The following is a 12,572-nucleotide window of genomic DNA, read 5'->3' as shown; positions in this document are numbered from 1 at the left end:
ATTCAGTGAAGGTACTTTACGTTGAGTTTTACGCTAAACACACAAATTCGATTATAATACGAGTCTTTTGGAGCATTGAAATGGAAGTGCCTGGTAGAGTTTCACAGAGGAAATTAAATAAACGGCTTATTTCAAATTCGGCAAAGCCAACGTAATCGATTGGCCTGATTATTCTTCGGTGCGTGGTGAGTGTGAAATCATCAAATTCCAGTAACATGATCACAGTCCCACGAATCGACTGTTCGAAGTTGCTTTGATTTAAATCAACACACACAACAGAACACGGAACACATCAAATGGGTTTGATCTCGGTACTCCACGCAACGACACGCCAAGTGTATGATTTACGATAGGAAACCGCTCTCCGTCGCCTTACTTGCGAATCCTGTTCGATGCAAAAATAACGCACGATCGCGTCGAGCACGAGTTAACGTGAAAAATTACTAAACCCACCCGTTGTTGACGGTTTCCACACTAGGGTGGAGCAATAAGCAACAGGTTGTCGGTTTGAGAGATTTATGGTATGATGAATGAATTTTAATTTCCATTGTCCCCCTTCAATCATACATCCTTCGCGTGCGGGAGTCTCGATTCAAGCTGAGGGAGAATTTTATGAAATGGGTCGCTCTAAAACTGGACACCAACTGTTTAAGCAGGATACAACCGAAAAAGGCTTACACGAACTAATTATTAGTTAACCTCGGTACGTACATCCTCCTGAAGCCATCGTGTCAACGGTATTTGCGGCCGCGACCACGACCGAAACCCGATAGGCGAGTGAAAACTTTTCCTCGAGAGGGGAAAATGTGCCCCGGTGCAGCGCCTGCGACCGGACCACAAATTATATTACCTACCGAGTAGTGCATTAGGCTGCCCGTAAGAGGGATGTTCTCGATTGGCTTTTTTGTGTTTCTTTTCCCGGCCACTGCACTTTGATTCTCTCCGCTTTTTATCAATTTCCTTACGAAATGCATGGTTAGACTGTGGCACGTGGTGTTCCTTAGACAAAACTATTTATGGGATTTATGATACTGGAAGAAGGGAAGTAAAATAGACAAAAAAAAATGGAGTGCCATAAAGTGGACATGCCGGTGGTCTGGGCCTACATTTTCCGGTTTCTATGCGCGGTTGGTCCCACCTTAGAATTTTCCAACCGGAAAGACTTTTACAGCCCGCGTGCAAATATTCTTTCTCGGAAGAGTGCGACTTTTTATACGACCATAAATATCTTACATGCATCCCTCGTGTTTCGTATTAAGATTAATTAAAATTGATCTTCACATTCCAATAACTCTTCTGTTTGGTAATTTTTGTTCTTTGGAAGCGTTCAAAATTTGAAATAACTCAACTGATCACGAACTGGGTTAGAACTTGCAGAAAAAAAACAATCTCTTCCTCCATTTTTGTTACGCAATTTACCTCCGACGGCAACGACCTTGATGCCGGTAATGATGCAATTGATTAACTCCTTTTGTGGGACGTATAATTACGACGACCTACTAAAGATGGTTGAGCCCAATGGTATCGCTTGCTGGGTTGAACAGTGACCACGTTTATTGAGGAACGATGAAGAAAAAGGTTCCTCGCTATGCAATGAGTCCGGTGGGAAAATTAAGTAAACGGGAATGTGCCGGCTGCTTCGACAGTCGAGACAAACCACTACTTTCGTTACGGTTTAATTGATTCTTACGATACCAATTTGACTTGGTTGTTGGTTTTCCTTCAGCGTGAACATGTTACGCAATGCTAGCGGCATTAAGGACACCTAAAAATTGTTTGGCTTGGGAAAAAGTGGAGATTTTTCCTCCACAATGAACCTGTGGTGGTGGAGATTCTACCTCGAATGTGGCTCATTTTAGCACAACAGAGCGTCGTTTTCATTTCTGCAAATGGAAGTTTGAAACCAGATTTCAAATAAAAGTAGGACAAAAAGCAAAGAAACTTTAAGAAAACAATTAAAAGCGATAGATTTGAACTTCAACGTGAAACTTATTTTTCAAAGGCTGTTGCTCGTTTAAGTGAATTTAATCCAAGCAAGCCACCTCCATATGTCAACCATGCCGATCGTGAACAAGCGGTCGATGGATTTCTTTTTGCCGATCACTCCATAGTGGATGTACAATTTTCCCTACCTCCACATCCGACCCCACCAAGAGTGGTCTGTTATTCCTCTTGGGCACGATGACACTTTGCAACCACACATTAGACGAATAAACTCCAGCCAAACCCGTTCGCCCTAGACCGTCTGGAGTGGTTCTAGTGCAAGGCGGAAACTGTTTTTTTCCCGTGTGCCTTTGATCGACACAGTGAACTTCCGGCTTCGGTGCCAGAGTGTGACAGAACCTGATGACGGACTCAGCGTCACCGGAATCAGGTTAGAAAAACCGTGGAAAAGGAACCTCATGACAAGTGTGGGGAGAGTATGGTATTGCGGTGGCAGTAAAAAGAAGTACGCATAAGCCACACTCGATCGCCTGAGGCAACACGTTCACGGTTCACGACAACGGGCCTGGAAACAGGCTGTTCTTTCGCTTTTTCACCACCCCGTATGAGAAAATGTTTTTCAAATTGACACTTTAACTTCTGGAACACAGTTTTCGACTTTGTTTCGATGAACTTTGAATTGTTGAAATTAGAACAATATGCAAGCGTCGAAACCGAGGAGGAAAGAAATGATATTCTTTTTCTTTGTGTTAATTTTAGAAGAAACATTAATCGTATTCATCAAAATTTTGCAATAAACTAAGTTACATTGTACGGTATCCCTACCTATAATACAAAGCCTTTATTGAAGTTCGACTCTCCGTTTTTGTCCAATTCAAAATTGAGACCGTACGCAACTACCATTAGAATTCTTCTCAAGAACGAAATCTAACAAAGGAGGTGGATAAATTTGATTCTCTTTGGTTATCCATGCTGAGCTTACCGATTCGAAACAACAAGGTAGTGACGTGCGAAATTAGCTAAATAAACGTTTCCTTTCGCATCGAAGAGTTCCCGGGAGCCGGTTTCCAGGCGGTCTGATTACGGCTTTCGTTCCACCCCGGACGAGTTAGCTTTTCCTCCCACATTCATTAATTGGAGTCATATGTTCGTCATATGAGTAAATGATATTTTTGCCACAACTCGTCTTAACAGTTAATGCATAAAAGCCAATCGGTTAATTTAACGAGCCCGGCAATTTGAGGTTTTTTTTACGCAAAAATATGAACGAAACCAAGGACATCCTTTAGCGCGGGTCTTAGTTTAGGGTGATAAACGTTGGATTAAATCCATTCCCAGCGTCCCTTTTACGATTAGTGTGATTAGCCGGAGGACGAGTGGTGTCAAATGGGTTGTTCGGTGTCCGGAAAATAGGGGCAAAGGTGCGGATGGATTATAAGCCTGTATTCCCCCTGGAGGAAAAGCGACAAGGGGAGAGGATAGTAAGTCTATCTACATACACAAATGGTAGAACACCGGGGAGGGTATTTTGAAACATAAATTGTGTAACCTTTCAGCCAGTTTGTGTCATCGCTAGACTTTTATTCTGTTTTTGTGCCGTTGTTTAAACCACAAAAGCCAACGATGACACACGTGCTTACACACAGACGAGGTTTTTATTTCGCTTGTGTTTAAAACAGGATGCAGGTTGAGGACTCGAATTTCACTGTTATCCTTCCCGGTGCTGGGGTTAACTAGAGCACAGTTTTACGTGCCTGTCCAAATGGTGGAAAGTGAAGAGCAAAAGCTTGAAACTGTTTTTCAAGCCATTTTATTGTGAGTGCGGGAAAAATGAGTGCATTTGTGCATCTGCCAGCAACCTACGGTGAGTGCATGAAGTAAATGATTAAGGAGACTTATGTTGAAAATGATGGTAAACGAAAAAGCATACACCATATCCCGATGGCAGCGCAGGGCACATTAGCCATTTCCCTTTTTTTGTGTGTTTTCACCACTTCAATTAATTTCTCTCTTCCACAAGAGTATCAACCATAGATTATGATAACACCGGCAGAAAATTGATTGAATTGAAAAGCTTTGAGCTGAATTCAAATTTCTTTCATCAACTGATGAATTACCTTTTGTAGTCTTTCCTAGATAGGCGGCAAGTAAAAGGGAAGTGGCCCGTACAGAAAATAAACAATAACAATTTGTGATCGTGGAACGGAAGGAAAACAGCTTTCGTTTGGACAAGACGGTAAAGCCAATCTTTATCTAACTTTCCGCTATCGCAGCTCCCTTGGGGCAATTAGTTCCCTCGTTGCGGTACTCTTTTGATGTAAAAACACATTAGAAAATGCTTAAAGACGTTTATTCCTCGCATACTTCAAAGTCATATAAATAAAATCATTATTACATGCCATGTTAACAAGGCGGAGAACAAGATAATCATGGAAAAACATAGAATTTGCTAAAGTAGAACGTGCAAGCGTGTAATTAATACGACAACGTACACATTTGCATGGAACACGGGTAATTTTACATTTTTACTTTTTTGCGGTAAGAGATGGAAAGAAAATTGAATAATTTTCTCTTTATCATTTTTAAGGCAAACAATGAACATAAATTATTCTCAGTGAAAGTTTGAAGATAATATTTTAATACAGTTATAACAATGTGTGTTGTTGAGGGAAACGATGGCAAATTATTGCACCTTCAAATGCATATTATTTATTTTTAATAGGAACTTTACACCAGTGACCGCAAATGACTAGATGAATGCATGGCAAATTAAAGAGAATTGGATTATTATGATAATAATGATACCGTTTATGCTAGAAGCGTTGAAACCTTGTTCGTGCAATACTTAGCGTATGTACATACATGCCACAATATAACGATGGAGCCGATTCTAGTTGCTGGAATGACATTTTTTCCCCAATCAAAGTCATTCAAATAGGAATTAAGACTACACACCATCCGCTCGGTGGCCCAGGAAGCCCACATGACGGTGATTACCGATGGAAACCTGTTAAATGAGTCAGAAAAATGACACTACTTCCGAAAGCCCGCCCGGGTGCGACCGATGGATCGCCGAAGAGTTCCAGGAAAGCTCGGAGAGGTGGTTAATTGTTGGGTAAAAGGTTTCCCTGTCGCGGGGTGTATCAAGCGCCGGGATCAATTCGCATCGGGCAATGAGGCTGTTTTCCGGCAGCTGTTATCGTAATTAGAAATGCCTTCGGTAGCCCGGTACCGCCAAAGGGAAGCTGGGTTTTTCCTGTAGGACGTCGAACCATTTTACCGTCGAACGCGGTGGGTGGGAGGGATTAAGGAATGTTAACCGGGAAAACATATGCTAACTATAACGCTCAAGAGTGGAGCTTTTTTGTTATGTTTTTACAAAAGAATCACATAATTGATTCTCTCTTCTCGTTAGGCGAGAAAGTCTAGCAAAACCTAGAATAGTGATTGTAAACAGTATCGTTTCCACCGCACGGACGATTCAGACGGCTGGGATAAGACCACGAGTGTAAACAGGCTTTTAATCATGTTTATTCAACAAGAGTTTTACCTGGCATCTCATTTGAATTTTATTATACATTTAACTAATCTTTGTTTAATACTAAATTGTTTCCTTAAATAGAAAATACACGCGTACCAATATCATACGTTTTTTCCAAAGATGAGACAGTTAGCGCGCGAGCAGACCACCTCCGCCCTGTGCACCATCGGGTTGATCGTCTTCGGTGCGCTCCTGCTGACGACGGTGGCCGAGGCCGATCCAATGCTGGAGAGCGGCACCAGTCTGTATGCCGATAATAAACGTAAGTTGAAAACTACTCATCGTACTACTGCTGCACCAGTCTTCACTACAGCATGGAATGCATTGATTTTAATTTGATTTTGTAAAAACATATTTTTATCCCTTATTTGACCTCTCTCCAACGTTTCAATCCATCTTGCGTGCAAAAAAAAAAAATCAAATCTCTATAAACACATCGTTTTATCTACGGTCCATAAATCTTCCTCCTCTATGATGAGCTTTCCAGGTCGTAGCATACTAAGGTAAAGAAGAAAAAAAGTATGCTAGCTTACGGATCATATAACGTTCCGCTAGAGTGAAGCGCACCCCCGCGTCCCGTTGGAGGGTTTGATTTAACCGATATGGTAATCGATAAGCGGTTTATCGCCTTCAACCGCAAACGATTGGATAAAATTGGTTGCAGATTTTTCTCGATCGTATGAAAAAGGAAAAACGACCTGTGGTATTTTCCATTCTTTTTTTCTCTATACCATTGGAAAAAGTGTCAGGTTATGAAAACATCAAACCGATGGATGTTAGGATGGAACGGGAAATTTCAAACAAACATTACCGACTGTCCGAGAAACGAGATAGTTTTGCAAGGTTTACATAGACAAGACGAATGATATTTTCCACCACATCAAAGATAATTGATCCGATGGATTTTTTTCTACTGCGAACAGATGCCAGCGACAAGCGTCCCTTCTTCGTCGGTAGCCGATACGGACGATCGCATGTGTACGGCGCGAAGGACCTGCGGCAGGTGAATGTGGTCCCCAGGAATGATCGCTTCTTCCTTGGCTCCCGATACGGCAAGCGGTCCGATCTGACGAAGGAAATCGAATCCGACAGCAACAACGGCGCGGAACTGACCTATCTCGCTTGTCTGCACACGGGAGTATCGAATCTTTACCGGTGCTATAGGTAACATGGCAAACAGGACGTGCTTTAGCTGGGCATATTCTTTCAACGATTTCTTTTCCATTTTATGTATGACCCTTTTTCCCAGCCGTGATGCGTCCACCACCGCCTTACATCAACGTCCGGAACAGCAGCAGGAAGCGGAACAATACGATCAGCAAACGCAGCTGCATCAGTACAACGACAACTCCGAGCTGGCGGAAAAGTAATCGGAGTAATCGATCGAACACTCTCGAGCAAATGTTACCCCGTCACTAACAACTTCCCCAGGTCTCCAGTTTCCCATTCTTATCCTTGAGCACAGAACTTTAAAAACTGGAAAAGGGAAATATCAAACACTACCACTCTTGCCAATGTAAAAACCAAATAATAATAATATCTAACCCCCCAAGCATACAAAATTAAGAGATAAACTAGGACGCAAAGGACACGTAAAACAATCACAGTCACGAGAAGAAAAGGGCTAGGAAAAAGAGGACAATGCGGAACGAGGGCGGAAGGCACGCAATCACGCCATCCACGGATCCATAGTGGTTTCAGTTCTATTTGGGGGTTTGCGATCGGTGGCGATGGGTTGGCAGGATGGGAGCAGTTAAAGTTACCGTAAGTGCGTAACCAAATGCGCGAACCGCGTCAGCCGGGCACCGGGTAGGGGTTGTTGTGGTAGTAGTAGTTAGTTTGCGCTACCAAAAAGGCTGGGACACTTCTACGCGGCGCCCGGTGGTGGGCGAGGTTCGGCGGGCGATCATGTCTACTAAACGAAAGTATTATCTAATCTAAAACATAAAACAACCCCATCTAGGTAAAGAAGAAAAAACCCCTAGCGTAAAACGGGCGCGGAATAGCGGACAATGCAAAGATACGTATTGAGAAAAGCCTGAGAAACGTAGTTAATCTTTCCATCGTCTATGATTCCACCTACTTCAGTTCATTTTCTTGCTGCGATGATGATGGTTGATATTGATTGTGTCGATTCGTTTGGCCGGAGGAAAAACGTTCGACATTGAAGAAGAGATTGCACATTGTTTCATGGACAATTTGTTATTTTTCATTTCCATTTCGTATCCCCAATGCATATACATCGATAACGAGAAGGATAAAAGTAAAAACATAACATTCAGAACCATGTTATCTAGACCGGCACTGTTCTTGTAAAATAAATTATGTTGTAAAAATAAATACTAGTGCTTGTAAAACATGAACAATATTGTAGTATTTTATTGCCGTTAAGTTATCCTCAAGTTTGAAACGTGCTACAATATTTCTATGCCTTTGAGGCATAGAAAATAAAACAACGCGGCGACAGTCCGTCGTTTTTTAGCCGCACCAGATTCCGAACCATCTTTATGCCACATCGTTTACTTACCTGTTCCATGTAGCACATTCGATCAAGTAAAATAATGTTTTCACAAACAGCCTGCGAACCAAAAATAACATGGAATTGTTCAGTAAGTTATACTTAAAAAAAATATCTTTAAAAAATATTTTACCTGCAAGCAGGATTGAAGGCACTCTAAATATTCTGCCAACCTATGTCCATCGGGGTACTTCCGGAGAAGAGAATTTAACTGCATCCGATGTTCATCCGTCCATCGGGCATCGGCTTCCGTTTCGCTTTCGAGAGTGAATTGTTGCAGCATATTTTCTACTGTCGTTTCATCGGGAATCTGCTGAACCTTGCCAACCTTAACCGATTCACCAGCGCGCAGTACAGCATCAATTAATCCGCGGCGAAACATTATCCGTCCGTGCCGAAGATGCGCTTCGATTGTTAGATCTTTCCATCGAGCTGCCGTTTGCTGACATCCCAGACGTAAAAATGCCCGGCAAATGATGTCTTCTTTGCCATCCACTAACAATCCAGCTAGCTCCTCGCTCATGGGCATGTTTTGAAACCGGGCCTCATTGACCGATTGGGCCTTGGTTGACATTTTGTGGTAACAGCAGGGCATTATGATGAGATGTTGCACCCAGGGAGAGCACAAAAAACACCGAATGGCCGATACGGAGAGATCCGCACAAGCGTGTAGCCCCGTGATGGATACCTGCTGGCAATTTGAGAAGCGTTCTTCCACTTCCCGTCGGATGGTATCGGTCGAGTCGTCCGTAATGAAATGGTTCAAATACTGTACTTTCTGGCTTGATGAAGGAAACTTTTCATTTTGACGGTTTTGTGCTGTTTGCATGTACCGGAAATTTCCTTCTATTCCGAGAACACTTCTCCCAGATGTTTCGTTGATGAACTGACTTAAATGACCCTACAACGTCCGAAAATTCCGTTATAGAACCATATTGTATTATTCTATAAACTGCTTCTTACCACACCACAACCAAAATCAATCAGCAATTCCGATTCTTGCGCTGGCCGCACAGTGTCTATGAAACTTGTGAGGTTTTCTATTTCATAACACTTTTTAATGCTGATTCCTTTTCGCGCTTTTGGCACCACGCCGTCATGCTGATCGTACTCCACGGATAGCCGTTTCAGCTCGGTAAGAAACTCAAGGAATGAGGGTGACCAACTGTCCTACGGAAGAATGGATTTAATTGTGGTTTATGGATCGTGGTCATTGCACATAATACCTTAACAAATCCAAGCGGAATGCGGTTGAATTCGTCGATCGATGCACCGTGTAAATCGTTCACCCAGTCCGGAGGCATCGCGTCTAGGACGCCGTTTCTGATGAACTTGGTGTTGTTGGAATAAAATATCCATTTGTACTTGTATAGAAAAGTAACAGCACGCGAAAAATAATCGTTATAATCGAAAGGCTGCTGGGCACTGAAGCGATTCGCCATCGTTTGTTTATGTTTTTTGTTTTGGGTACATGTGGCAGTGTTGCCATGATTAGTGTAGAAACATTTGTTAAAAAAGTTTCAATAAAAATGTGGTAAAATCAAGCGCATCGTGTAGCTAAAATATGTTGGTGTTTTTTTTTAACATATTTTATTTACTTCAGTGCGATGATTTTTTTAGTATAAATTTAAATAGGTAAAAGTCCCATTGCAGAGACTGGGAACGCTCTAGTTTGACAGCATTCAAATCAAAAGTCATTTTTTGTTTCTTAATCTTATTGTTGCCAAACAAACTAAACGGTCTTCATAAAGTGAAAAGCTGTGAATTACAAATTCCGCAGAAATCTGTATCCAACCGACGAAATGGACAACTGTGTGGACATATCAAGTTCGTCCGATGATACGGAACCGATGACGATCTCCAGGCCCAAGCGGGCGCGGTCAGCGAACAACAACAAATCGGAGGGCGAGAAACAGGAGGACAACGCACCGATGGCTTTGAGAAAGCAGCCACCACGACGAGGGCGCCAGAGCCGGGACAAGCTGTTCGACGAGAACTCCAAATTTATGGAAAACTTTGACCCGGAAAAGTCCAGGCGCGAGCGGCGGAAGAACCAGCGAGTGTGGAACAGTTTCGAGCAAAACAATGCGACTTCGCAAAACGAAAAAGGTGCGGCACGTAGTGGCGGTAAGGATTTGTGCGACTGCTTGGATGAAACGTGCGCCGGTTGCCATTTCCCCTGCGAAAACTGCCGCAGCCAGAAGTGTGGTCCGGTCTGCCGCAAGAACAGGAAGTGGCAGTATGAGGAGATTAGCTGCGATGCGAAATAACAGCACAGAAGACGGAAGTCCTTAACGGGCAGGCATGACCAAAGAGGTCGTTACGCCAACAAGAAGAATAAGAAGACGTTGTCGTGTAGATTTGGTTTATTTCTGTTAGTTTTATTTATAGGTACATTAATCAATAAATTATACAGGTTTATTAAGTTACTTTCCTTCTTTCTTTTTAGTGTCTGTATAGCTTTGTATCTGCTTTATAGTACATCTCATCGAATACTGAAACAGCTGAGTTTGGAGCTAGTGGTAATATAGTAAGGAGTGGCAATAGATAAACCCAGACGGGTCGAATAGTCTACCGATGGAGAATTCTTCGAAACTCGATCACATTTTTACTTTCTAGGGGAGGTGTGCGGGTGTGTATGTACACACATAAATAATCTATCGTTAGTGAGGAGCAACTCCACCGCAACAGATGATCGCTTTTATCCACCAAACGAGCGTGCCATATGTGTGTTTCCTCGAGATTCTTTGGTTTTACGATGGGCAGCAAGTATGTACAAGATCGGGTTGGGAAAACGCAAGGCCGAATCGGGGAAAACCGTTGTCCAATACACGAAGCTCTGGCTCGTCGAGACTCGGACGTATATTGGACAACGATTTGCATTGGGGTTGGGACGTTCTATGTACAAAAAAGATACCAAACAGAACACGTTGGACACCGACAAGGACATTTTGGTACGAGCTTGTAAAAGATGCTAGTAGGGTTTCAGATTGTATAGATCAGTAGTGTCTTTCATTAAAAAGTATCGTACAAATAGTTCTGTAACTCGCTGCAATATTGATGGATTCGACAATGTGGGTCGTTCTGGCAGAGAAATTAGGAAAGGAGTTCTTTGGCCCACATATGTTCATCTGTTGACTGGGTTTTGGTTAAGAAATGAACTTGTAAAGAGTGTTTCGACATTCCAGAGAAAGGTTCGTTTAAAACTTGGTCATAGACAATAATTTCTATCTAAAGGGTACGAGTAAAGCACACAGAAGGATTGTAGATATTCACCGCAATAATGTATAATGAAGGTATCCGAGGTTTGCTCCGAGACCGTTCCTACTCTTCGGGTGATTAGGCTATGCATAGTTGAGTGCCGGTCGGTTGATAAATAATTTCTTATAACGGTTGTGGTGCTTTTGGTGCAGTTTTTTTGAGGGTTTGTTTTTGGGTTTTTGAATATAGAGTAGATGTGCTTCTGGTTTGAGAACAATTCCATAGGTTTCTCGTTTGGTTTTGCTTTAAACTCTTACTAGTGCCCCGTTTGGTCCGAATGTTTGTGTTTCTTTGTAGGCTTAGTACCATTAATTACAAGTCTTTTCCCTTCGCTCACCTAAGCGACTCTTCTGGTTTTTGTGTTATTTTTTTTGTTTGCTAACAGTTAGTTTATGTTACATCAGAAATTTAACTTTTTCCAACAGAAATACTGAGATTCGTAGGATTATCTTGGTAGAAGAAAAATTATTGTAGATCTCTTAATGCATGTACATTAATTCCAGTTAGATAGATAGTTTTTTGTTGATGTTTTAGCTAGAAGAATATACACTAGTCCACACGCAAGGTCACACAAGACAGCTGACATGATAGGTGATAGAGATTGTTACAGTTAAAAATAACGACTTATTGTAAGTGTGTGAATAAACCCCACTGCTCTTCCTCGTTGATCAATAATTTCAAATCGCAGCAGTGAGTGTGGGGGGCTCTGTTTTTCGATAATACGTTAGACGACTTGTTGCTTAGCCCAGCTAATACCGAATATTCCGCTTAATAGAAACTTAATCTTACTTGGTTTACGATTACCTATGACTTTTTCTTTTTTCTTTATTAATAAATACTTTCGAGCTGTACATTAAATGTACTTAACGTTCGATTACGATCATATACGCATTTGATACGCTTAGATAGGTTTTAAAATGTCTCCTACTTCCCTATATATACAGCCGAGATCCGAGTGCGCTCAATGTTTTAATGTTTCTTTTTTTCTACATCCTTTGCATTCTCCTCTTTTTGGCGCGTCCGATAGGATCTGCGAGTTGTATAAAAAACAGCTTTAGGCCTCAAACTACTGTTTTCGCCGGTGTGGTTAGCGCATACGGGCAGACTGACTGCACAGGTTTGCCGATGCCACCGAGACGAGTTGTTTAAAAGTACGGTTTTTTGATTCCCGCCCCGATCCCATATCCGCAGGAGTATCGTGTCGAGTAGTGTTTTAATTAAGTGACGAGTGCGAAAGAAATATGTAAGATATATGAGAATGTTAGAAGTATGCAATGTGCTCGGGACAAAAGAAAGAGGTAAAGTTTA

At 42.0% G+C, this 12,572-nt stretch overlaps 3 protein-coding genes across 4 annotated transcripts; 2 read left to right on the top strand and 1 right to left on the bottom strand.

The window, feature by feature from the left end:
* The first annotated feature begins 5,605 nt into the window (after nucleotides 1-5,605).
* Nucleotides 5,606-6,855, top strand: LOC131263876 (uncharacterized). Its single transcript, XM_058266152.1, has 3 exons — nucleotides 5,606-5,747; nucleotides 6,409-6,649; nucleotides 6,735-6,855. Exons 1-3 carry the CDS (start codon nucleotides 5,606-5,608, stop codon nucleotides 6,853-6,855), a joined length of 504 nt encoding a protein of 167 aa, XP_058122135.1.
* A 789-nt stretch (nucleotides 6,856-7,644) lies between these two features.
* Nucleotides 7,645-9,445, bottom strand: LOC131264837 (methyltransferase-like protein 25B). The gene is made up of 4 exons (XM_058267104.1): nucleotides 9,230-9,445; nucleotides 8,967-9,173; nucleotides 8,137-8,904; nucleotides 7,645-8,063 (listed from the first exon to the last, which is right to left on the bottom strand). The coding sequence occupies exons 1-4, from the start codon at nucleotides 9,443-9,445 to the stop codon at nucleotides 7,911-7,913; spliced, it is 1,344 nt and encodes a 447-aa protein (XP_058123087.1). The 3' UTR covers nucleotides 7,645-7,910.
* A 294-nt stretch (nucleotides 9,446-9,739) lies between these two features.
* On the top strand, nucleotides 9,740-11,492 carry LOC131263880 (ARL14 effector protein-like). Of its 2 annotated transcripts, XR_009178261.1 has the most exons (2): nucleotides 9,740-10,377; nucleotides 10,453-11,492. XR_009178261.1 is itself a non-coding variant. In XM_058266158.1 (1 exon), the coding sequence occupies exon 1, from the start codon at nucleotides 9,806-9,808 to the stop codon at nucleotides 10,271-10,273; it is 468 nt and encodes a 155-aa protein (XP_058122141.1). In that variant the 5' UTR covers nucleotides 9,740-9,805; the 3' UTR covers nucleotides 10,274-10,432. The 2 variants fall into 2 exon arrangements, 1 of the variants encoding a protein (XP_058122141.1); XM_058266158.1 differs by lacking the exon at nucleotides 10,453-11,492 and having other exon boundaries at nucleotides 9,740-10,432.
* Nucleotides 11,493-12,572: the final 1,080 nt, after the last annotated feature.

Source organism: Anopheles coustani, chromosome 2, assembly GCF_943734705.1.
Source record: "Anopheles coustani chromosome 2, idAnoCousDA_361_x.2, whole genome shotgun sequence".
NCBI lineage: Eukaryota > Metazoa > Arthropoda > Insecta > Diptera > Culicidae > Anopheles > Anopheles coustani.
The sequence above is the reverse complement of the archived record's forward strand: the minus strand, read 5'-3'. Positions and strand labels throughout refer to the sequence as shown.

What these genes read in the sequence shown, in the direction of transcription:
- LOC131263876 (XM_058266152.1), top strand. Translation starts at nt 5,606, where the DNA reads ATGAGACAGTTAGCGCGCGAGCAGACCACCTCCGCCCTGTGCACCATC. An exon ending in TCTGTATGCCGATAATAAAC is followed by an intron (nt 5,748 to 6,408) that starts GTAAGTTGAAAA and finishes TACTGCGAACAG; the next exon opens with ATGCCAGCGACAAGCGTCCC. An exon ending in AATCTTTACCGGTGCTATAG is followed by an intron (nt 6,650 to 6,734) that starts GTAACATGGCAA and finishes CCTTTTTCCCAG; the next exon opens with CCGTGATGCGTCCACCACCG.
- LOC131263880 (XM_058266158.1), top strand. Translation starts at nt 9,806, where the DNA reads ATGGACAACTGTGTGGACATATCAAGTTCGTCCGATGATACGGAACCG.
- LOC131264837 (XM_058267104.1), bottom strand. Translation starts at nt 9,445, where the DNA reads ATGGCGAATCGCTTCAGTGCCCAGCAGCCTTTCGATTATAACGATTAT. An exon ending in TTGATTTTGGTTGTGGTGTG is followed by an intron (nt 8,905 to 8,966) that starts GTAAGAAGCAGT and finishes CGGACGTTGTAG; the next exon opens with GGTCATTTAAGTCAGTTCAT. An exon ending in GCCTTCAATCCTGCTTGCAG is followed by an intron (nt 8,064 to 8,136) that starts GTAAAATATTTT and finishes TTTGGTTCGCAG; the next exon opens with GCTGTTTGTGAAAACATTAT.